This window comes from Stegostoma tigrinum, chromosome 6 (assembly GCF_030684315.1).
Source record: "Stegostoma tigrinum isolate sSteTig4 chromosome 6, sSteTig4.hap1, whole genome shotgun sequence".
In the NCBI taxonomy this organism is placed as follows: domain Eukaryota; kingdom Metazoa; phylum Chordata; class Chondrichthyes; order Orectolobiformes; family Stegostomatidae; genus Stegostoma; species Stegostoma tigrinum.
The window spans coordinates 15085057-15110125 of NC_081359.1; the positions used below are offsets into that span (position 1 = coordinate 15085057).

Here is a 25069-nt window from a genome sequence, read left to right on the forward strand (position 1 = left end):
GTGCTGGAGTTGATGTAGTTATATTGGACATGATGGAGATGTACTGAACATGATGGAGTTGTATTGGAGTTGATATAGTTGTATTTGTGTTGTATTGGAGGTGAGGGAGTTGCATTGGGTTTGCATTAGAGATGATGTACTTACATTGGGGCTGTATTGGAGGTGATGTAGTTGTATTGGGATTGTATTGGAGGTGGTGTAGTTGTATTGGGGCTGTATTAGAGGTGATGTAGTTGTATTGGGGTTGTATTGGAGGTGGTGTAGTTGTATTCAGAGTGTATTGGAGGTGATGTACTTACTTTGGGAGTGTATTAGAGGTGGTGTAGTTGCATTGGGAGTGTATTGGAGGTGGTGTAGTTGCATTGGGAGTGTATTGGAGGTGATGTACTTACATTGGGAGTGTATTAGAGGTGGTGTAGTTGCATTGGGAGTGTATTGGAGGTGGTGTAGTTGCATTGGGATTGTATTGGAGGTGGTGTAGTTGCATTGGGAGTGTATTGGAGGTGATGAAGTTGCATTGGGAGTGTATTGGAGGTGGTGTAGTTGTATTGGGGCTGTATTGGAGGTGGTGTAGTTGCATTGGGAGTGTATTGGAGGTGGTGTAGTTGCATTGGGAGTGTATTGGAGGTGGTTTAGTTGCATTGGGAGTGTATTGGAGGTGGTATAGTTGCATTGGGGCTGTATTGGAGGTGGTGTAGTTGTATTGGGATTGTATTGGAGGTGGTGTAGTTGTATTGGGATTGTATTGGAGGTGATGTAGTTGCATTGGGAGTGTATTGAAGGTGGTGTAGTTGCATTGGGATTGTATTGGAGGTGGTGTAGTTGCATTGGGAGTGTATTGGAGGTGGTGTAGTTGCATTGGGAGTGTATTGGAGGTGATGTACTTACATTGGGAGTGTATTAGAGGTGGTGTAGTTGCATTTGGAGTGTATTGGAGGTGGTGTAGTTGTATTGGGGCTGTATTGGAGATGGTGTAGTTGTATTGGGATTGTATTGGAGGTGGTGTAGTTGTATTGGGGCTGTATTGGAGGTGGTGTAGTTGTATTGGGATTGTATTGGAGGTGGTGTAGTTGTATTGGGATTGTATTGGAGGTGATGTAGTTGTATTGGGAGTGTATTGGAGGTTGTGTAGTTGTATTGGGGCTGTATTGGAGGTGGTGTAGTTGTATTGGGATTGTATTGGAAGTGATGTAGTTGTATTGGGATTGTGTTGGAGGTGATGTAGTTGTATTGGGATTGTATTGGACGTGGTGTAGTTGTATTGGGGTTGTATTGGAGGTGGTGTAGTTGCATTGGGGCTGTATTGGAGGTGGTGTAGTTGTATTGGGATTGAATTGGAGGTGATGTAGTTGTATTGGGATTGTATTGGAGGTGGTGTAGTTGTTTTGGGATTGTATTGGAGGTGGTGTAGTTGTATTGGGGCTGTATTGGAGGTGGTGTAGTTGCATTGGGACTGTATTGGAGGTGGTGGAGTTGTATTGGCGTTGTATTGGAGGTGATGTATTTGTCTTGGGGTTGTATTGGAGGTGATGCAGTTGTATTTGGGGTGTATTGGAGGTGATGTAGTTGCATTCGGATTGTATTGGAGGTGATTCAGTTGTATTGGAGGTGTTACAGTTCGGGCTGCAGTGTGCAACGGGATGTTGCTGAGGGCGGGGTGAGATGCCCCGCCCTCACTGAGCTCTATAAGATAGAGCTGAAGCGCTAGTAGCGCGGTTACTTCACAGCACACATACAGAGAGAGATGCAGAAGCTGCAGTTGTTCCTCGTCATCCTCAGTCTCCTCGCTGCTTTCTGGCCGGCCGCCTCGCCCTTACCAGGTGGAGCTCCTCTGGGCAGCTGCCAGAGCATGGCCCCCCGCCACATAAATACGAGCCCCCAGGAAGGACCATCCCCCTACTCCGTTATTGCTAAAAGTTACAACAACACAGTGGAAGGTAGGTGCAGGAGCTCTCTGTGTGTGTGTTTGGTCGGGGGGAGCTGGAAGTGTCTGCGTCTCACTACTTACACTAACTGTTTAGTGAATGGAGGGGTTGGAATCACTGTCTGGGTTAGCATTATCACCTTAGACCTTTTTTTTCTGACTTTTACTTCTATCACTAACTTCTGGTGTTATTTTTTCTGAATAGAAAAACCCCAATATCAGAAAAGACTGGGATTTGGCCATAAGATGCAGTCCAATGCCCACTCTTCCACCCCCCCCCCACCTCTATAATTGGGGAATGGGCCTTGGGGAGGAACAGGGATCAGCACAGGGCTGGAGTCTGCAGAAAGCTAACCAAAGCTGAAAGGAGCTTAACCCTGTGACCTCAGAGCAGGTGCAGAAATAACCAGTTGTAAAAAGTTACATTCTGGAGAGGGAGAGGGAGAGGGAGAAAAGGTGGGTCCCCACTTATGAAGCTAAAAACCCTGCAGCCCTGTTTAGTCGGTGCTTACAGCCGGGTCCTAGTCAGGATTGGACCCTGACAGGAGACTGTCCGTGAGTGCCCCTTAGGTAGGGAACACTGCCTGAAGCAAACAGCAGATAGCTGTTACTGCAGCAGTAAAGGTCCAGCCTGAGGACTGGTTTTCAGTGAGGAGCAGTGTTGTGAGTGCCCAATTCTTACAACACCATGAGGAGAGTGCCCAGAAGAAGGAATCAGCCAACACACAGTTAAATGCTTCCAGCTCTTTGCGCACCAAACTGTTTTACAGCTGCTTAGAGCGGTTTAGCCCATTCAGAGGTGGGACCTGCTAGCCTGAGATTCGAATACTGTTGAGTCCAGCCATGTAGCGTACCATCTTTCTCCCTTTTAGTTTAATATCTAAAGAAAATAAAACCCTAAGTAGTGTGGATGTTAGAAATTGGAGCGATCCTATTAGTTCTGAGCGAGGGGTGCTGTAGCCGAAGCATGAACTCTGCTTTTTCTCCACCGATGCAGCCAGACCTGCTGAGTTTCTCCAGCAATTTCTGTTGTGTTTAACTTCGATCTTTTGTCTGCTCTGTCAAGCCGAAGTTCTGGTTGGGAAGTGGCATTTTTGGGTAATGTTCTGGGTGGTTAGTTTGCGGTTTTTCGAAGCTGTGCCATTGCAATTCACCGAATATGGTGAGATAATTTTTGAATAGAAGTTATTTCTGACCTACAAAGAACAAACAGCGTCAGAAGTCTTTATGATAAAAGGACAGCGCAGGGCAGAGAAGTCAGTAAATTGAGGAACACGTCAGGAACAAAAACAAAATTGCTGGAAAAGCTCAGCAGAACAGTTCTGAGGAAGGGTCACCGGACCCGAAACATTAACTCTGTTTTCTCCTTCACAGATGCTGCCAGACCTGCTGAGCTCTTCCAGCAACTTTGTTTTTGTTTCTGATTCACAGCATCTGCAGTTCTTTCAGCTTTTAGTCAAGGGTTAAGTTTGCTTCCTCCATTTTATCTTTTCACCTGATGTGTATTTTGCTACATTTTGGTCAACTTGGAGGATGAGTTTCTAGCAAGCCAACAAATCCCATACAAATCTGATGGGCTGCTGGCAATAAGTTGTAAAGTACATACTATTTTTTTAAAACAAAAAAAATTCTTTTTCAGTGAAAATAATGGGCCCACCCTACAAAGGGATCCTACTGGAAGCACGGTATTCCGGCGACACGGTTGCAGTTGGAACATGGTCTACACCACCAAATGACACGAAAACAATACCGGTACGAGCAATTTGGCTTCACTTGTATCAAAGCTGCAAGTATAAGTCAGTTGTGGTCAGAGTGTCTTAAAGATAATCAAAAAGCATTTTTTTTTGCTTTTGCTATGGATTATTTGCCACATCAGTGCTTTCGTATAATTTCTGCGAGAGTAATGTTGAAGCACACGACAGATGTGTTTAACAGTCTGATAGGCGTGCCACCTTTGTAAAAGGATATAACTTCATCACAGGGATTTGAGAGAAGGTTCATCCAACTTGCTACTGGGATGAAGAGGCTTATCTTATGAAATTTAAAAAGATTGATTGCCCATTAGACTTCAGAAGATTATAAGGTAACCCGATTAAAACATTTCAAGATCCTGAGGGAACGTAATGGGGCAAATGCTGGGAGGATTTTCCCTCTTCAAGGGGAGACTGAAGCTAAACGAGAGAGTTTAACAATAAGAGGTCTTTTTAGGATGGGGATAAGATTATTTTCCTTTTGAGGGCCATTAGCCTGTGGAATTCTCTATTCACCAAAGCAGTGGGTTACTGAATTCATTCAAGGGAGAGTTCAAAAGTTGTTGATCATTAAAAGAGGAGGCAGAAAAAAATGGAGTTGAGACCATAATAGGTCAGCCATAATCTGGTTAAATGGCAGATTATCCGAAATCCTATTATTAGAGTCATAGTCATATAGCACAGGAACAGACCCTTTGGTCCAACCAGTCCATGCCAAACATAGTCCCAAACTCAACTAGTCCCACGTGCCTGCTGTTGGCCCATATCCCTCCAAACCTTGCCTACTCATGTACTTATCCAAATGTCTTTTAAACATTGTAACTGTACCGACAGCCACCACTTCCTCTGGAAGTTCATTCCACACACAAACCACCCTCTGTGTAAAAAAAAAACAAAAATGCCCCCATGTCTTTTTAAAGATCTCTCCTCTCACCTTAAAAATATGCCCCTACTCTTGAAATCCCACACCCTGGGAAAAAGACAACTGTCATTATCTATACCCCTCAATATTTTATAAACTTCTATCAGGTCGCCTCTCAACCTACACTCCAGTGAAGAAGTCCCAGTCTATCCACCTTTTCTTTATAACTCAAGCCTTCCATACCTGGCAACATCCCGCTAATCTTTTCTGAAACCTCTCCAGCTTATTCTTATAATTTCTGATGACGTAAGTACTCCCATACCACTTAGCTTTATACCTCTCACCAGATTAGGGTAGGGTCATTTTTATACAGCAGGAAGGTGTCGCGGGCTATAATGAATATAAGGAGGAATTTTTGAGTGAGGACAGGATTGTTGGTATCACGATACACAAGTATGTTGGACATGGATATCTGGAGCTGGAGCTCCAGAGTCAGCCTCAAACTCATCCTACAATCTCTGAATTTCATGGCAGTGAGAAATTTGCCCTTTAAACTCACAACAGAAAATATTCTCTATCCAACTTGTTTGGAGGTGCTATTATGCACATCTGGACTCAAACCCCATGCTAAGATAACAAGGTGTGGAACTGGATAAACACAGCAGGCCAAGCAGCATCTTAGGAGCACAAAGCTGACGTTTCGGGCCTAGACCCTTCATGAGAAAGAGTCTGGGCCCGAAACGTCAGCTTTCCTGCTCCTAAGATGCTGCTTGGCCTGCCGTGTTCATCCAGCTCCACACCTTGTTATCTCGGAATCTCCGGCATCTGCAGTTCCTATTATCTCTCTCAAACACCAGGCCTCCTGGTTCAGGGATAGGGACAAAAGTCTGCTAAACCTAAAGCAGAAAATACACTGTAACTAATAACCCATGTTTTATTAATTTTGTTTTCGGAAGAAGGGTCCAGACCCGAAACATCAACTTCCCTGCTTGTCAGATGCGCATGACCCTGCTGTGTTCCTACAGCTCCACCCTGTGTTATCTCTGACTCCAGCATCTGCAGTTCTTGTTCTCTCATTTTACTGATTAACCCCGTTTTAACAATGAGATGTTTGATATTGATGTCAATCAGCCTTTAGACCAAGAAAGAGAAACATTTGCTACCTAATTTCTTTAGTTGAGAGATTTTAAAGATGTATTTTTACCTTTTTTCTTTCTTTGATTTGTTTCTTGCTTTCATTTTCAATCCTGTCTCCCTTTTGAGATTTACATTTCCAAGTTTCAGAACAAATATTTTTCAATTCAAGGGTGAGGAGGAGTAGTGTAACAGGGCTGACTGGAAGCAAGCTGTAGCCAGTTGTAATCCCTTGCATTAATGCATTGTCTTATATTTATCACAGTGTTTCAGCAAGGCAAACAGCGCAATTACTCATTCAAACGTTAATCCAAAAAACAACATGACTACTTACACCTGGATGGGACCGTGTTCAAAGAACAATGCAGTTGTATTTCTGTAAGTTTGTGCTACTGGTTAAGCCTGAAATATCAAATTCCAACCCAATGTGAGGTGGTCAAGCCATCTTGGGGAGCAGTTTGAAGTTGGGATCAGTTTGATTGGATGTAATTCTGTATTTTGATGTTTGGCAAGAGCTAATAAGCTGAATAAAATTTCAGGAGGGATGTAATCTGTCCATCAGAGTTTATCATGTAAACCACTGGAAAGATGTATTTGATACAGTCAGTGTTGATTGGATCTTCAATGTCCAGTGAATACTGAGGCTGTGGATTTCCTTGCCAGCTGTTATACTGCATGATGACTCTTGCATTGCCCTAAGCAGATGTTAAGCACTTCTCTGAGATGGCGGAGATCGGAGATATGTAGATATATAGAACCACTTGGTCAGTGTGATCCCTTAGACTGATTTCAGTTACCTGGGGGTCAGGCCGATTGACTCTCACTTGCTGTCTCCTTGATGAACTTGGGGCCAACTTTGGTGTTCTGGTGGTCTTTTCTTGCAGTTCCAGTTCTTTTGTTTAATATTTAAGCCAATGATTGCTTTCTATTACAGAGCAACTGTTGCCAGTAGCAAACAAGAGTATTGGCTAAAACTGACCTCTGGAAATGTCTGTAAGTAAACTTTAGCAGTTCAGATCTTTTGGCAGAACTGAGCGCTATCAAATCTGTCAGCTGAGGGTGCTTGTACTGTAACAATTAAACCATCTTACCCAATGAACTATAATCTACTGGGTGGGAAAGGACATTAAAAGATAAATTAAATAACTGCCTGGCTTGTCTTTCTCCAACTGCACTGGACCATCCATTTGCAAGAATATTTAAGAATATGGAACCATGCTTGATCCAGTCACAACCCTTTTTTTGGGGAGGGGTTGAAAATTCACTTCATCTGCCAGCTACAATCTCACTTGACCAAGCACCTGAATCTCCCACTTTATTGTTCTGCTTCAGATTTTCAATAGTCCTTCCCTTTAATCGTTGCTTGCAGTATTCCGTTTTGTATTTTTCTTTAGAGCGACAAGACTTTTAAATCTGCGAACCCACAACTGCATGTAAAATAATATAATCCAGATGTAATGATTTTCCAAATCCTTGCCATAGAAAAATATGTTTGGATAAATCTTGAATTACTCAAGAGTATGGTTATTCTGTATGAACAGAACTTCAGAGTTGTCAGCAGAACCCCTAATCATGCACTCGTAGTCAATAAAGCTTGGTGATTTTTTTTCTTATGCATAAACTGAGATTGCCTAAATTTTCTTGCTGTGGTCTTCACATTGGTAGGTAACACTCTCATCTTGAGCTCATAGTTCATAAATTCCAAATACTTGAACACGTGCTGAGCCCTATTGCAGCACTGTGGCATTGATGCATTGCAGGTGCTTCGTCCTGGAAAAGACATTAAACAGATACCTCATCTCCTCTCTCAAGTTGTGTTTTTATTCATTTGTTCAGGAAACATGGGCATTGCTGGCTAGGTCAGCATTTATTGCTCATCTCTAATTGCTGTTATGGTAGTGGAAAGCGGTTCTCCAGTCTATATTGTGTAGGTAGAGCAAACTTTCTGTTAACTGACACCTGATGAACTGGTACTCTCGACAAACTAGCACCAATGACATAGCTCAAATACAGCAAGTTTACTGTATTATTACAATTTCAGAGTAGTCAGTTAAGGGTGTGAGTGAGAAGGCTGTCTGTCAATATTGCCAGTGCTTATTTAAGGCAACGTTGCACCATTATTTGTGATTTATGATGTAGGTAACCGATAACAGTGATGTGTATAGCTGCTGCATTACCGTGTGTGTGTGTGTGTGTGTATGTGTGTTTTTACAAAAATTTTGGACCTCTTGATCAAGCACACATCTCTGGTCCCACAGGTGCCAGTTAATAAGATGTCTGCTGTATGTTCAGTGCTGTTAGGAAGGCCTGATGTTGATCCAGTGACAATGAAGGAACGGTGTTGCTTTTCCAAGTTAGGATGATGTGTGGCTTGGAGGGAACTTGCAGGTGCTAGTGGTCCTTGATATGTACTGCCCTCCTCCTTCTAAGGTGGAAGATGCTGTCGGAAGGAGCCTGTGCAAGTTACTGAATTGCATATTACAGAAAATAAACATAAACGTTGTGTGTCAGTGAAGGGAACTAAATGTTTTACAGTAAATGCCAAAGATCATGAGGTTCACGAGGTCAATTCCCAGAATGGCGGGACTATCATATGTTGAAAGATTGGAGCGACTGGGCTTGCATACACTTGAGTTTTGAAGGATGAGAGGGGATCTGATTCAGGCGTATAAGATTATTAAGGGATTGGACACTCTGGAGGCAGGAAGCATGTTTCCGCTGATGGGTGAGTCCAGAACCAGAGGACACAGTTTAAAAATAAGGGGTAGGCCATTTCGAACAGAGTTGAGGACAAACTTCTTCACCCAGAGAGTGGTGGATATATGGAATGCTCTGCCCCAGAAGGCAGTGGAGGCCAACTCTCTGGATACGTTTAAGAAAGAGATAGATAGAGATCTTAAAGATAGAGGAATCAAGGATTATGGGGATACGACAGGAACAGGATATTGATTGTGGATGATCAGCCATGATCATAATGAATGGTGGTGCTGGCTTGAAGGGCCGAATGGCCTACTCCAGCACCTATTGTCTATTGTCCTCAACCACTATGATGCAAGCTGTTCTAATTTTAACATTTGTTCTTTGTAATATGAAAAATGAGGAACTGCCTCATTAACAGAGAAACAAAAGTTGCTATCATGATTTTTAAAAAAATAAATTAATGGTCTTGTCTTTATTTTACAGATTTAACTTGTTCTGGTTCTGTGAAAACCCTACATGGATATTTTGTGCTTGCTGTGCTCATGATTTCAGGGCTGGCTGTGCTCTAAGCAGCGCCTCATAGTTTGTAAATTTCATTTGGGTTTTTATTGTTGTTGTTTAAAATTGGATTGCATTCTGCAAACAATTGCATACTGAAGACCAATTAATCAAACCAGTTCTCAGGCATCAATGTTTGAACCCATTTCTCCTGAGAGTTGATGGCACAGAGTTTATCAGCTCACTGACTTGTGGATTTATGGATGCAGTATAGTACTTTGATGAGGTCTTAGTAATTTGCAAGCAGATGAAGTTATTTTTTAAAAAAGGTATTCTGCCGTATTTTGACTCTGTTTTAATGAAATGCACAGGAGAATGTTCTACTGCAAGAAACTAGCAAACAAAATTAAACTTATCACTCCGGTTTCAATGAAATGTTTAAGGATTTGTTTACATACGTCCTTTACTGTTAATTGTGCAATTTTTAAGAAAATAAATTAGGGACCTTTTTTAATTGAATATGATTGCCTTTATGCCAAGAAGAAAATATTGTCTTCAACATACTTGCTTGAACTTTTTTTTACAACTCTCGAATTACAGAATTTATAGCAACTGTTGAAATCAGCTCTCAGATTTGCTCCGATTTGAAACACCAGCATTGATCAGAAGGTCCAATCCAGTATTTTAATTGGAGTTAAGTTAGTGTGTTCACTGGAAACTGCAAATTGGGATAAAAATGTACAACTTTACACTTTTGCGGTTTTCAAGGGTTTAAATCAGAGTGTTGGGGAAGGTGGAGAGAAAAGAATGGGAACAATCTAAAGCAATAAGACCATACATAATGAAACGATTAGTGGATAGAAACATGTGGATATCAACTAAGAAAATTAGAATCTTTTACAGTTACTACATTGAATATTTGACCATACTTGACCTTCTTTGGAATTGAATATTGTACATTATAGTCATTGCTACTACTTTGGAATAAAGGTTTTATTAAAAAAGTTTTACTTGCACTTCTTAAAAAGTTTTCAAGAAAATGTCCGAACACAATGGAAGCAATATATCGATTAAATCCAAGTTTGTTATGTCATGAGCAAACAATATACTTTTGACTGTCTTTAAGGAGAGCTCTGTGGATGTAGAAAGTGTTTGTAGTTTTTGCAAAATCTCTTATCAGCACATTATACAATGCTACAATTACTGTACAAATAAACCAGCATCTGTAATATAGGGTGCTACAGGAACAAATTACTGCAGATGAAGAGTCAACAAAATGATAGCTTGCTCTCTCTCCATAAATGCTATCTGACCCACTGTGATGTCCACACTTCTTGTTTTCAAGAAAGTGCTATAGGTTTCACTCACTGAAGTTAAGCACGTTGAAGCATCATCTGTGCTAACAAACAAATAATAGTTTATTTTCTAAACAGAGAAAATTTGTAAAGCCGAAGCGCAAAGGGAGCTGGTAGCATTGGTCCAGGATTCTCTAAAAGTTAACTTGCAGGAAGAGTCTGTGATTAAGAAAGCGAATGTAATGTTGTCATTTATCTCAAGAATATAAAAGCAATGATGTGCTTCTGAGACTTTATAAAGCTCTAGTTAGGCCCCATTTAGAATACTGTGTCCAATTTTGGGCCCCACACCTCAGGAAGGACATACTAGCCCTGGAGCATGTCCAGTCTCTGGAGAATCACACGGATGATCCCTGGAACAGTAAGATGAACAGCTAAGGATCCTGGGATTGTATTCATTAGAGTTTAGAAGGTTGAGGGGAGATCTAATAGAAATTTACAAGATAAAGTATGGTTTAGAAAGGGTGGATGCTAGGAAGTTGTTTCCGTTAGGCGGGGAGACTAGGACCAATGGGCACAGCCTTAGAATTAGAGGGGATAAATTTAAAACAGAAATGAGACATTTCTTCAGCCAGAGAGCGGTGGGCTTGTGGAATTCATTGCCACGGAGTGCAGTGGAGGCCGGGATGTTAGATTACTTCAAGGCAGAGATTGATAACTTCTTGACCTCACAAGGAATCAAGGGCTACGGGGAGAGTGCAGGGAAGTGGAGTTGAAATGCCTAGCAGCCATGATTTAAATGGCAGAGTGGACTCAATGGGCGAAATGGCCTTACTTCCACTCCTATGTCTTATGGTCTTATAGCACTGAAGGAAGCCATTCAACTCATTGTGCAAATACCAACTCTGAGAGGGGAATTCAACTAAAACCACATTCGTTTTTATCCCTGTAATCCTTCATCTTCTTAAGATAATAATCCAGTTTCTCCTGAATCTACTTATACCAAAATCTCAGGCTGTGATCCTGATCCTAACAATTTGCTAGGTGAAAGTGTTTTTCCTCATGCTGTCATTGTTTCTTTTGTCAGTTTGAATAAACCTGTTATAAAAACTGAAAGAACTGCGGATGCCGTAAATCAGAAACAAGAACAGAAGTTGCTGGAAAATCTCAGCAGCTCTAGCATCATCTGTGAAGAGAAATAAGAGTTAACATTTCGGGTCCAATGACCCTTTTCCAGCAATTTCTGTTTTTGTTTGTGAATAAATCTGTTTTTCTGCTTGTTGTACTTTCCAGGATAAGTGTTTCGCTGTCTACTGTCTCCTAATTCATCAGGATTTTGAATCTGTCTGTAATATCCTCAATCAAAACTTCCCAAGGAATACAGAATCAGCTTTTCTTAATGTATCTGTGTAACTCAAGTTCATCATCCCTGGGCCCAATCTTGTGAATTTTTTTCTGCACTCTTTCTGTGCCATCACATCTATTCTACCATGTGGCACCTAATACTAGATGCAATCTTCCAGCTGAGGCTGAATCAGTGTACCCTCGAGGACATTTTGCAGCACTTTGACTTCCAAAAAGGTATTTGATAAGGTAAACATTATCAAGCATTGGCCTCTTGCTCTTCCTTACCTCAAAAGAACTTAAGCAAGTTAGACAAGTATGAATTCACCTTGACTATTCCATGTTAGCTTTCATAAATTAACCACAAATTGCCAATGGACTGAACCTTACAATCTTTTGGTTGTCGGGTTTTGCCAACTTTTTTTTCCTTAAAGAGGGTTTCTCACTAAAGCCTTAGCAAAATCACTATATTTTACCAAAGCCACCTCAGTAACAATCCATCTCACTCCTATTGACATCCCCTGGACAAATTCTAGCCCCAACCTTACCACATGCCACTCCTAGAACAGTTCACCACTGCTGGGATATCCCAGAATTTACCCGAATTCCTGGGGCTGGCATCACCTTCAAAAAGGCTTTGGTGCACACAGACAAGGTCAAAGCAGCCTGCATAGTTTCTGGACATTTGTCCTGGACATGGTCAACGAGGGAAAATATTCATTTCACTTTGCAGGCAGGTCCTGCAAGGTGCATGGGCTGCAGCAGAGGCAGCATGTTATCCTCCCTAGTACAGCAGCAGAGGCCATAATGACATGGTATGCCAGCCTAATCTGAGCTCGACACCCAGATTACAGCAGTCTCCGCTGTCTGCAGGAATGTGAAGCAATGTAGTGAGGAGGTCAACGATCTCTACTCTGCCAATGTAAGTACCACCATCTCTCTGATACCTCAGGCTCACTCTCTCGGCCACTGTACCCACATCCCAGCAAGGCTCAAGCTCTCATTGCTCTCACAACTGCCTGCACCATCTTCCCTCACTCACCGTCACCTAAACCAGCCCCTGACACCAGTAACCCTATATGCCCTTTGCACAGCCCACTCACTCATCCAGGATACCTCCCCACCTGCACCAACAGTAACAGCCGTGCCATCCACTTGCATCTCCCTGAATACCTGCCGGACACATGTTCCAGGAGGAAAACAGCTTCCAACAGCACAGAGAGAGAGAGTCAAGATGTGATTGGCTGCTGTTCACATCCTGACTCCAACTACCCTGAGTGGCTGACTGACCATACCCAAGACCCTGGACTGGAATTGCAGACTACCCCCTGAATTATTGTGTTTGGGACCCCCCCCCCCCCCCCCCCCCCCGCGCATAGAGGCGCTCGACCCTAGCTACGGCTCAGAACTAGAACAACGATGATGGGCTTCACGGCTCGGTGTATGTGATAAATGGCACAGCAAGGCAGTAGCATGGAGAAACTGGAATCTCTAGCTGAGGGGGACAAGTTCAAAAATAGTGTAAAGCAAGATTGCTATGAGCTAGTACACGCATGGCAGCAGTCCATGAGCTGTGTGCTCACCACCACCCCGCAAGTGAAAAGTGTCCATGCTGCACATTATAGTGACAGCATACTTCCACACTACAGGCCTGAAGGACAACAGTGTCAGCGGCTCAGAGCTGTGCCACAAGGGCACTTAGAGGCTGCTACATCAGACGCCAACATCTGCGGACGTGAAGTGCAAGTGGCCAGTACCCATGGTGTGTCCTGAGGTGTATGTGCCCAATGTCCAACATAAACGCAGAAAAGATTTACAAGGATGTTACATTGACAGGATTGGAGGCAATGAGCAGTAGGGAGAGCCTGAATAGACTAGAGCTATTTTCCCTCTGAAGCGTCTGAGGCTGAGGGGTGACCTTATAAAGCCATGAGGAGCATGGACAGTGAGAATAGCCAAGGTCTTTTTCCTAGGCTGGAGTCCAAACCTAGAGGGTTTAAGGTGAGGGGAAGAGACTTAAAAAGGGACCGAAGGGGCAACCTTTTCACACAGAGGGTGGTGCGTGTATGGAACAAGCTGCCTGAGGAAGCGGTGTGAGCTGGTACAGTTACAGCATTTAAAAGGCAGCTGGATGGGTACATGAATAGAAAGGGTTTAAGATGAATATAGGCCAAATGCTGGCAAATGGGACTGGATTAATTTAAAGCGATCCAGTCAGCAGAAGCAAGGTGGGCCGTAGGATACGTTTCTGTGCTGTATAGCTCTATGACTCTATGGAGGTCTGGTGCAAGTAGCCAGCTAAAGTCATCAGGAACATGCTCGAAATGCCACAGAGCATTCTCAGGTGTCTGGCTTGCTTGGAGAGGATTGGTGAGAATAGGAAGCTGCATGTTAGTGAGACAGGATGTTACTAAGGTCATTGGAAAGCTGCAGCCTAGCATATGTCTCCACTTGACATCTGGCTGTTGCAGTGAGTTGCTACTAGTTGCAAGATAACCCTCACCTGATCTCTTGCAGGATTTCTCACCATAGCCCACATTGTTCAGACCCCTATATGATTCCATCCAGAGTGCCTAGTGTTTGGAATTGTGCGGTAGCATTGCCCATGCCCCTCAGACTGGGGCAATGACAGGGAACCTAGGAAAAGATAGCATCATTGAAAAATAACCTGAACCTTAAATGTTGCAAACAAAAGTTCTGATTTTCCCCTTCAGATTTAATGGCAAATTGTGAATCCCACTAATAAACGACTACCTTATTTTCCATCTCCTATCTAATCTCGCCTCATTTCTGTGCAGCTTGTCAGTCTACCCTCCTCTCCAGAAGCCTAGGGCAGCAATAATTCCTGAATAGAAACAGTCGTTACTTGATTAGATTCCCTAGAGTGTGGGAACAGGCCCTTCAGCCCAACAAGTCCACACCGGCCCTTGGAGCATCCCACCCAGACCCATCCCCCTATAACGCACACTACGGGCAATTTAGCATGGCCGATACACCTACAGAGCACATCTTTGGACTGTGGGAGGAAACCCACGCAGACACGGGGAGAATGTGCAAACTCCGCACAGACAGTTACCCGAGGCTGGAATCGAACCCTGGTGCTGTGAGGCTACAGTGCTAACCACTGAGCCACCGTGCCACTCCTGACTACATCACTCCCAGGATTAATGGAATTTGAGCCTTTCCACCACAAGAAGATGGAAACCCACAAAAAGGCATCAGTCTTCTCCAATAAGTGGTCAAAAACGCTCACGTGAGATAAATGTAAGGTGTAAGAGTACAAGACAAGCGGATTACTCATGTTCCTATTTATACCTTTCAATGTTGTTTAAAAGGAAGATTCTACCCAAGAAACAGTGATACAGAAACAAGCAATTAACAATGAATCAAGTTTATTTCCAGAACAATGCCCTACAGATATTGCACAGTAGCAATTTAAAAAACGTGGAAAAAATTTTCCTTAAAACGTCTTTAGTTTGCCAATTGATGTACATTTTCATGCCATGCTTGCCCAATACCAAGTTATTACTGGTGTAATATGGATAATCTAAAATCCCTTTCTTGAATTTTGATTCCAGGCGATTATTAATTTTACATAAATTACAACCAAACTCATTCAAATAAAACAAATCCCAACAGCAGATCACCGAGGTCAGGAACTCCAGTTATCTAATGAAAGATGAGATGCATCAGAACATCCAAGTCATCTTTCACCACACCATTACACAGCTGACATCGGGTTCCCGCCTCAACTTAAAAGAGAATCCAAATTACTGTTCGTAGCAACAAGAGAAACACAAATTTCTAAAGGATATTTCTCTGGCCTGTATCTTAGCAAGCATTGTTTCTTGTGCCTCCATAAGCAAACACAGCTATTAGCTGCATACACTAAACATTCGAAAGTAATTTCTGCCTTCAAGTCTTCATTAGCAACCAATGCTTAATTAGAAACACAAGCAGAATAATATTACATTTCAAACTAAAATTCTAAAACGTAAACAATGAAACAAGTGACACTGAGTGGTGCTTCTCAGATCACATCATAACCTTGCCTTCTTCGTAAAAAAAGTTCAAGTTTTAGAACAGACATTGCAATTAGATACTATGCGTTAAAAATCTATTCATAAACATTAAAACAAAATCTGTTTATTCTAAGTACAAACTCGAGACATGTGCACAACTGCTAGAGTATCAATTCCACATCAAAATGGAACATTGCTTAGGAAATGGTTCAGCAAAAAAAAAATCAATGAAAAAAACATAGCTGAAACAAGCTGGACAGTTCTTAAATTGGTGAAAATACAGTGATTAAATGATTAGTGAAGTGCAGTGCTTTAATGCCAGTATTTTGTTATTTAATCAAATTCCAAAGCTCTGGAAAATTCATTGTTGCAAATTAAAATTGCTGAACTTATCTTTTGGTGTTCAGTACTGTATGTCCAAAGACTGAAACTGTGATTATCACAACTTATACATTTAAAAGGGTCAATACCAGTGATCTGGGGCAGAGGCTGCAACTTTATTTCCCAAACCCAGGCATAAACATAATTTATTATTATGGGTTGCTCTCAATGTGAAAGGCAGTATATAAATACAAGGTATTATTTTTATCGTTTCCCATCTTAATTTCCCAACCACGCGTAGATTTCACCCGCATTCTCCAGAAGTGCTATCTGATTGGGTTTTTCACTGTCTGGTTTTTCAGTTCAAAACTCTTCTGGATTGTCGCCAGTGAACCTTTCAGCTGCGAGTGAGAAAGCAAAACAAAAGAATTGATAGGATGAAACGTTCTTCTTGTACACAAGTACTGTTATAAACAGAATTACCTCTCTTTTAGGGTTGAGATACAAGGGGAGGCCAGATAGGCTGGAGCTTTTTCACTAAGGGGTAATCTTATAGAGCTTTATAAAATCATGAGGGGTATTGTGAAGGTGTACAGCAGGTGTCTTTTCCCTAGGATGGGTGGGGAATTTCAAGACTAGGGGGCGTATTTTTAGAAAGGTAAGAAAAGATATAAAGACAGAGTCACTCAGCATGGCAACAGACCCTTTGGACCAATTTGTCCATGCCAAACATAATTCCAAACCAAACTAGTCCGACATGAGTCAATTTCTGTTCTTACACAGTGGTTGGTAAGTGGAATGAAATTCCAGAGTGGATGCAGGTACAGTTACAATGTTTAAAAAGACCATTAGACAAATCCATGAATAAGAAAATGTTTGGAGAGATATGGGCCAAGTGCAGGCAGGTGGGACTAGGTTAGTTTGGGATTATGGTCAGCATGCACTTGTTGGACCGAAGGGTCTGTTTCCACGCTCTGTGGCTCGATAACTTTAAATGCCTCAGTTATCTGCAGAAGATTTTAAATCCTTTGTAACACGTGGCTGATTCACATTATAATTAAAATGTAGTTCACTAACTGACCAGAATCAAATAGGAAACCAATCACAAGGTTTTGAGAGAAAGGAAAAACAAAATTCATTAATTACTAAACACAGGAAAAATAATAAAAAGAAAAATCAGAGGAAAGAAGAAACAAAACTATGAGTGAAAACTAGCATGTAATATGTCAACATATGATTCTTTAAAATGCCTCAAAAAGGAAGAGACACGCCAAGATGAACACCAGGCCTTCAGAAAAACAGATTCAGGAAACAGAGATGTCAAATGAATGCTTTCCATCAGTCATCCCAGTAGAGGGACCAATAGCAAATCAAAAAATACAGAATAATCAAAAAGGGGCTGGGGTGAGGGGAATAAGCACAAAAACTATTAGAGGAAAAGTATTAGAGACAGGCTAATGGACATAAAGGATAATAGGTTCCCTTCCACCATGGATTGAACCTGAGGATTTTAAAAGGAAGAAGCTAGAGAGAGAGAATGAATGCGCTGGTAATGAACGACAGTAATCTTCCAATAACCCCTAGATTCTGAAAAACTGCCAAATATAACATACTTATTCAAAAAGGGAGACCAAAAGAAACCTTAAAGGCCACTCAGCTAATAATTTCTGTCTCGGGGGAGGGGGGTGTGCACAGTGAGAGGAGAGAGAAAGTAAGTATCCATTACAAGAAGGACATACTAGTAGAGCATTTAGAAATGGAATATAGACAAGCGGAACTAGCGTGAAGTGGGAGTCACACCCGACAAAATTTATAAAGTGACCTTTCTGAAGGGATAGAAAACAGGGAAGCAGGAGTATTGTGGGTCAACCCACGGCAGGCGGGCTGCAGTGGCTCAAGAAGGCAGCTCACCACCACCACCTTCTCAAGGGCAACTTGGGATGGGCAAGTAATACTGACCCTAGGCAGTGATGCCCACATCCCACAAGTGAATTTAGAAACGATGCAATCTATTTGGATTGATGTGGTTGTAAACATAAGCCCACTTAATAAGGGCAGCCTATGGTGGTGGGGTAGCACTTCAGCATGAAATGACAATTGCTGACAAATAGAAGGGGAAAATTGAGATGAAGTGGGTATTGTTGGGATGGCAACCTTTAACGAGAGGAGTGCCACAGGGAATGGTGCTGGGGCCAAAAGATATTTACAACCGCTATTAAATGATTTGGATGATGGAAGTATATGTACTATGGGCTGAGTCGGTGGATGACATAAAAATAGATGGGAAGACAAGAAGTGAGAATGAGTCAGAGTCTACAAGGAGAATATTGGCAGGTTCAAGTGAGCAGATGAAAATTTAGCAGATGGAATATAGTGTGGGAAAATGTGAGGTTGCACACTTTCACAGGAAAGGAAAAAGAAATTTATTATTATTTTCACAGGAGATGTGCTACAGAAACATTTGAGCGTCTTCGTGCATGAATTGCAGAAAGGTGGCATACAGTAACAACTTAAATTGGGATTGGTATTACTTTTTCCTTATGTATCAGCTACTTTTTTAGAATGGCAGAAGAGCTGGGAATGTTTAAAATTAAAATTCTTTTACGGTTACGACCTCAGTCTCAAGTTCACAATCCAAACAGACTACAAGCTACTGGGGCTCAGAGATAATGGATTCTCCAGCATCTGCAGTTCCCAAGATAACAAAGTGTGAAGCTGGATGAACACAGCAGGCCAAGCAGCATCGCAGGAGCACAATTGCTTGGCCTGCTCTGTTCATCCAGGTTCACACTTTGTTATCTAAGCTACTGGGGCTACCCTTAAAACTAAGGAGCTGGCAAAGGTGCCACCTGAACCCAGTTCCAGCTTATTTATTTGGTGCAATGGAATGTGTCCAAGGCAGGTCACAGACCAGTTATGCCCTCAGGGTGTATGCTCCAACATCTATATGAGAGTCATTTCAGCATCACCAAATACTGGGCATGGCTCAATTTGGTGGCTGGAAATCAAAGGCCTTTGAACACAAATCTCCAATTGTCCAAAAAGTGTGTCAACCATAGGTAAGAACACAAGAAAATCTTGACGGAGTGAACCTTCCCTGTTCTGGCCAAGGGAATACCTCAGATTGAATCTGCCTTCAAGGGTAAAGCTTTCCTCACTGCCACTTGACTATTATTCTCAACATTTGGCCATCACATACCTTGAAATGATAGTTATTGCTAGGGACTAAGGGGTTATCACTACACGCTGCGTTCTTGAGAAGCTCATCTCAGACAACAGCTTACAGTTTGCTAGTTACTGAGTTGAATGTTTTCATAAAAAGCTTCCAAACATAGAACAGTACAGCACAGCACAGCACAGTATAGGCACTTCAGCCCACAAATGTGTGCCATCCTATTATCCTACTCTAAGATCATACTACCCTGCATACCCTACATTTTACTATCACCCACATGCCTATCCAAGAGTCACTTAAATGTCCCTAATGTGTCTGACTCCACTACCACTGCCAGCTGCACATTCCATGCACCCACCACTCTGGATAAAGAACCTACCTCTGACATCTCCCCTGTAACTTCCTCCAATCATCTTAAACTTATGCCCTCTTGTAATAGTCATTATCACCCTGGCTCAATGACTGCAAGCAAATGGCCAGGCTGCTTGGGAGGTTGGGCAGGTAGCATCTACACATTGTGGGTTGCAGGGTGGTGGTCCTGGGGGTGGGAAATCTGTATGGTCAAGGTTCTCAAGGTGAGAAATGACATCATGATCTGGCCTTGATCAGTGGTCCAATGGAACTCTTTTCTCGAAATAAAAAAAAAAGCAGTGGGAGCTGGATCACATATTCAAGGTTGAGTTGGACAGATTTTTGATTTCTCAGGGAGAAAGTCAAAAAAGTTATGGGGATGGGCACAAGCAAGAAAAGTGGAGTTAAGACCCATAACCCCCAATAGTCACAACATTACGGAATTGCTGAGAAGCCCTACAAAGGCAGGCTAACCTATTCCTATTTCTCCTAGGATGATATAGAATGGAAGAAGCAGGCCATTGAGATCATCAAGTCCCTCGAAAGAGCAGCCCACCCAGGCCCACCCGTCTACCGTATCCCTGTAACCCTGCGTTTCCCACAGCTAACACAACTAGCCTGCACATTCCTGGACAATTGGAGGTAAATTAGCACAATCCACCCTAACCTGCACATTTTTGGACAATTGGAGGAAACCTGAGCACCCAGAGGGAATCCACGCGTACACCACAGGCAGAACAGGCAAACTCCACACAGTTGCCAGAGGCTGGAATTGAACCCCGGGTCCCCAGTGCTGTGAAGCACCAGTGCTAAGCACTGAACAACCATCTTGTCCTTGCTATTCCAACTGTTGTTACGGATGGCTCGCGGGCTAAAGTGAATAAACGAGTGAGAGAATTAGTCAGAATTTCGGCAAGTGCTGGGGTTGCCAGGCAGAGGTTTGAAATGGAGGCAGACTTTTGACCATCCCACTCTCAGGCATTGAGGGCTTGGATCACGGAGCGACTTGACCTGCTGGCATTCTCGAGACACACAGGGTCGGATCGCTAAGACGACAATTCGTCCTGCGACCCAATGCGAAAATCCAAGCAAACCGTTTCGCCCTGCTCAAAATACCTGTTCTAGAAGTAAAATAGAATCATTGATCACAGCACGCAGATGGTGAAGTCCAGCATTGTCCTGCCGTTTTGTTCCCTTTGTCGTTATTTCTTCATCCAGACTGTAAGGGGTAAAAAAGAAGAGGATAGGTTTCCAGCTAGATACAAAAATGTTTGCAGGATAGTGCAAGTAGCTCCTGCAAACTTTCTTACTCAGTGACGGCTCTCCTCTGGTCAGGATTCGTTATTGCTATATCTATTGCTTGTGTTGAAGCTCAAAACGGATCAGTAAAACATATACAAGTGAGGCAGTTTTTGTCTGGTATTTTTGCTACAGAAAGAAACTAGCATACTTAATCTGCAGAAGAAAATTCACCAGGAAAAAGTGACTTTGGTAGGAGTTAAACAGAGACTGTAGAACCTAAGACAATAAAATGTGAGGCTGGATGAACACAGCAGGCCCAGCAGCATCTCAGGAGCACAAAAGCTGACGTTTCGGGCCTAGACCCTTCATCAGAGAGGGGGATGGGGTGAGGGTTCTGGAATAAATAGGGAGAGAGGGGGAGGCGGACCGAAGATGGAGAGAAAAGAAGATAGGTAGAGAGGAGAGTATAGGTGGGGAGGTGATAGGTCAGTCCAGGGAAGACGGACAGGTCAAGGAGGTGGGATGAGGTTAGTAGGTAGGAGATGGAGGTGCGGCTTGGGGTGGGAGGAAGGGATGGGTGAGAGGAAGAACCGGTTAGGGAAGCAGAGACAGGTTGGACTGGTTTTGGGATGCAGTGGGTGGAGGGGAAGGGCTGGGCTGGTTGTGTGGTGCAGTGGGGGGAGGGGACGAACTGGGCTGGTTTTGGGATGCAGTGGGGGAAGGGGAGGTTTTGAAGCTGGTGAAGTCCACATTGATACCATTGGGCTGCAGGGTTCCCAAGCGGAATATGAGTTGCTGTTCCTGCAACCTTCGGGTGGCATCATTGTGGCAGGAGGCCCATGATGGACATGTCATCGAAAGAATGGGAAGGGGAGTGGAAATGGTTTGCGACTGGGAGGTGTAGTTGTTTGTTGCGAACTGAGCGGAGGTGTTCTGCAAAGCGGTCCCCAAGCCTCCGCTTGGTTTCCCCAATTTAGAGGAAGCCACACCGGGTACAATGGGTATAGTATACCACATTGGCAGATGTGCAGGTGAACCTCTGCTTAATGTGGAAAGTCATCTTGGCGGCTGGGATGGGGGTGAGGGAGGAGGTGTGGGGGCAAGTGTAGCACTTCCAGCGGTTGCAGGGGAAGGTGCTGGGTGTGGTGGGGTTGGAGGGGAGTGTGGAGCGGACAAGGGAGTCACGGAGAGAGAGTGGTCTCTCCAGAAGGCAGACAAGGGTGGGGATGGAAAAATGTCTTGGGTGGTGGGGTCGGATTGTAGATGGCGGAAGTGTCGGAGGATTATGCGTTGTATCCAGAGATTGGTGGGGTGGTGTGTGAGAACGAGGGGGATCCTCTTTGGGCGGTTGAGGCGGGGGCGGGGTGTTGCGGGAAATGCGGGAGACGCGGTCAAGGGCGTTCTCAACCACTGTGGGGGGGAAGTTGCGGGCCTTGAAGAACTTGGACATCTGGGATGTGCGGGAGTGGAATGCCTCATCGTGGGAGCAGATGCGGCGGAATTGGGAATAGGGGATGGAATTTTTGCAGGAGGTCGGGTGGGAGGAGGTGTATTCTAGGTAGCTGTGGGAGTCGGTGGGCTTGAAATGGACATCAGTTACAAGCTGGTTGCCTGAGATGGAGACTGAGAGGTCCAGGAGGGTGAGGGATGTGCTGGAGATGGCCCAGGTGACCTGAAGGTTGGGGTGGAAGGTGTTAGTCAAGTGGATGAACTGTTCGAGCTCCTCTGGGGAGCAAGGGGCGGCACCGATGCAGTCATCAACGTAATGGAGGAAGAGCTGGGGTTTGGGGCCTGTGTAGGTGCGGAAGAGGGACTGTTCCACGTAACCTACAAAGGGGCAGGCATAGCTGGGGCCCATGGCCACCCCCTTTGTCTGTAGGAAGTGGGAGGAATCGAAAGAGAAGTTGTTGAGAGTGAGGACGAGTTCGGCTAGGTGGATGAGGGTGTCGGTGAAGGGGGACTGGTCAGGCCTGCGGGACAGGAAGAAGCGGAGGGTCTGGACGCCATCTGCATGCGGAATACAGGTGTATAGGGACTGGACAACCATGTTGAAAATGTGGTGTTGGGGGCCAGGGAATTGGAAGTCCTGGAGGAGGTGGAGGGCGTGGGTGGGGACGTAGGTAGGGAGTTCCTGGACCAAAGGGGAGAAAATGGAGTCCAGATAGGTGGAGATGAGTTCGGCGGGGCAGGAATAGGCTGAGACAATGGGTCGACCAGGGCAGGCAGGTTTGTGGGTTTTGGGAAGGAGATAGAAACAGGCCGTGCGGGGTTGGGCAACAATGAGGTTGGAGGCTGTGGGTGGGAGGTCCCCTGAGGTGATGAGGTCATGAATGGCGTTGGAGATGATGGTTTGGTGCTCGGGGGTGGGGCCATGATCGAGGGAGCGGTAGGAGGTGGTGTCGGAGAGTTGGCGTCTGGCCTCGGCGATGTAGAGGTCAGTGCGCCATACTACCACTGCGCCACCCTTGTCTGCGGGTTTGATGGTGAGGTTGGGGTTGGAGCGGAGGGAGCGGAGGGCTGCCCGTTCTGCGGGGGAGAGGTTGGAGTGGGTGAGAGGGGTGGAGAGGTTGAGGCGGTTAAATGTCTCGACGGCAGTTGGAGATGAAGAGGAAGAGGTCGAGGGAAGGTAGGAGGCCTGGGGGTGGTGTCCAGGAGGAGGACGACGACTTGTGTTGGAAGCGGGCAAAAGGGGTCAGTGGAGGGAGGGTTAGGTTCCCAGTTGAAGTAAGCGTGGAGGCGGAAAAACTGTTCTATACACATCCCTCACCACCCACGCCCTCCGCCTCCTCCAGGACTTCCAATTCCCTGGCCCCAAACACCTCATTTTCACCATGGACGTCCAGTCCCTATACACCTGCATTCCGCATGCAGATGGCCTCAAGGCCCTCCGCTTCTTCCTGTCCCGCAGGGCCCGACCAGTCCCCCTCCACCGACACCCTCATCCGCCTAGCTGAACTTGTCCTCACCCTCAACAACTTCTTTTGACTCCTCCCACTTCCTACAGACTAAGGGGGTGGCCATGGGCACCCGCATGGGCCCCAGCTACGCCTGCCTCTTTGTAGGTTACGTGGAACAGTCCCTCTTCCGCACCTACACAGGCCCCAAACCCCACCTCTTCCTCCGGTACATTGATTACTGTATCGGCGCCGCCTCTTGCTCCCCAGAGGAGCTCGAACAGTTCATCCACTTCACCAACACCTTCCACCCCAACCTTCAGTTCACCTGGGCCACCTCCAGCACATCCCTCACCTTCCTGGACCTCTCAGTCTCCATCTCAGGCAACCAGCTTGTAACTGATGTCCATTTCAAGCCCACCGACTCCCACAGCTACCTAGAATACACCTCCTCCCACCCACCCTCCTGCAAAAATTCCATCACCTATTCCCAATTCCTCCGCCTCCACTGCATCTGCTCCCACGATAAGACATTCCACTCCCGCACATCCCAGATGTCCAAGTTCTTCAAGGACCGCAACTTTTCCCCCACAGTGATCAAGAACGCCCTTGACCGCGTCTCCCGTATTTCCCGCAACACATCCCTCACACCCCGCCCCCCCCCACAATCGCCCAAAGAGGATCCCCCTCGTTCTCACACACCACCCTACCAACCTCCGGATACAACGCATAATCCTCCGACACTTCCGCCATTTACAATCCGACCCCACCACCCAAGACATTTTTCCATCCCCACCCCTGTCTGCTTTCCGGAGAGACCACTCTCTCCGTAACTCCCTTGTTCGCTCCACACTGCCCTCCAACCCCACCACACCCAGCACCTTCCCCTGCAACCGCAGGAAATGCTAAACTTGCCCCCACACATCCTCCCTCACCCCTATCCCAGGCTCCAAGATGACATTCCACATTAAGCAGAGGTTAACCTGCACATCTGCCAATGTGGTATAGTGCATCCACTGTACCCGGTGTGGCTTCCTCTACATTGGGGAAACCAAGCGGAGGCTTGGAGACCGCTTTGCAGAACACCTCCGCTCAGTTCGCAACAAACAACTGCACCTCCCAGTTGCAAACCATTTCCACTCCCCCTCCCATTCTCTAGATGACATGTCCGTCATGGGCCTCCTGCAGTGCCACAATGATGCCACCCGAAGGTGCGGGAACAGCAACTCATATTCCGCCTGGGAACCCTGCAGCCCAATGGTATCAATGTGGACTTCACCAGCTTCAAAATCTCCCCTTCCCCTACTGCATCCCTAAACCAGCCCAGTTCGTCCCCTCCCCCCCACTGCACCACACAACCAGCCCAGCTCTTCCCCCCACCCACTGCATCCCAAAACCAGTCCAACCTGTCTCTGCCTCCCTAACCGGTTCTTCCTCTCACCCATCCCTTCCTCCCACCCCAAGCCGCACCCCCATCTACCTACTAACCTCATCCCACCTCCCTGACCTATCCGTCTTCCCTGGACTGACCTATCCCCTCCCTACCTCCCCAACTA

The 25069-nt window shown here is 44.9% G+C and overlaps 2 protein-coding genes across 3 annotated transcripts in view; one reads left to right on the top strand and one right to left on the bottom strand.

Moving 5' to 3' along the window:
- Positions 1–1721: 1721 nt before the first annotated feature.
- LOC125453155 (putative defense protein 1) lies at positions 1722–9873 on the top strand. Its single transcript, XM_048532342.1, has 5 exons — positions 1722–1937; positions 3564–3676; positions 5937–6049; positions 6606–6664; positions 8855–9873. Exons 1-5 carry the CDS (start codon positions 1745–1747, stop codon positions 8938–8940), a joined length of 564 nt encoding a protein of 187 aa, XP_048388299.1. The 5' UTR covers positions 1722–1744; the 3' UTR covers positions 8941–9873.
- A 5048-nt stretch (positions 9874–14921) lies between these two features.
- gramd1c (GRAM domain containing 1c) overlaps positions 14922–25069 on the bottom strand; it is a 58143-nt gene continuing 47995 nt past the window's right edge. For both annotated transcript variants that reach the window (XM_048532334.2, XM_048532333.2), the window contains exons 12-13: positions 20494–20596; positions 14922–16252 (exon numbers count right to left, since the gene is read on the bottom strand). In XM_048532334.2, the coding sequence (XP_048388291.2) occupies positions 16178–16252; positions 20494–20596 (178 nt within the window). In that variant the 3' untranslated portion in view covers positions 14922–16177. The remainder of the gene's footprint in view (positions 16253–20493; positions 20597–25069) is intronic.

Coding starts and splice junctions, on each gene's coding strand:
- LOC125453155 (XM_048532342.1), top strand. CDS start 1,745: ATGCAGAAGCTGCAGTTGTTCCTCGTCATCCTCAGTCTCCTCGCTGCT. Junction 6,050..6,605: donor AACAATGCAGTTGTATTTCT/GTAAGTTTGTGC, acceptor TTTCTATTACAG/AGCAACTGTTGCCAGTAGCA. Junction 6,665..8,854: donor ACTGACCTCTGGAAATGTCT/GTAAGTAAACTT, acceptor TTTATTTTACAG/ATTTAACTTGTTCTGGTTCT.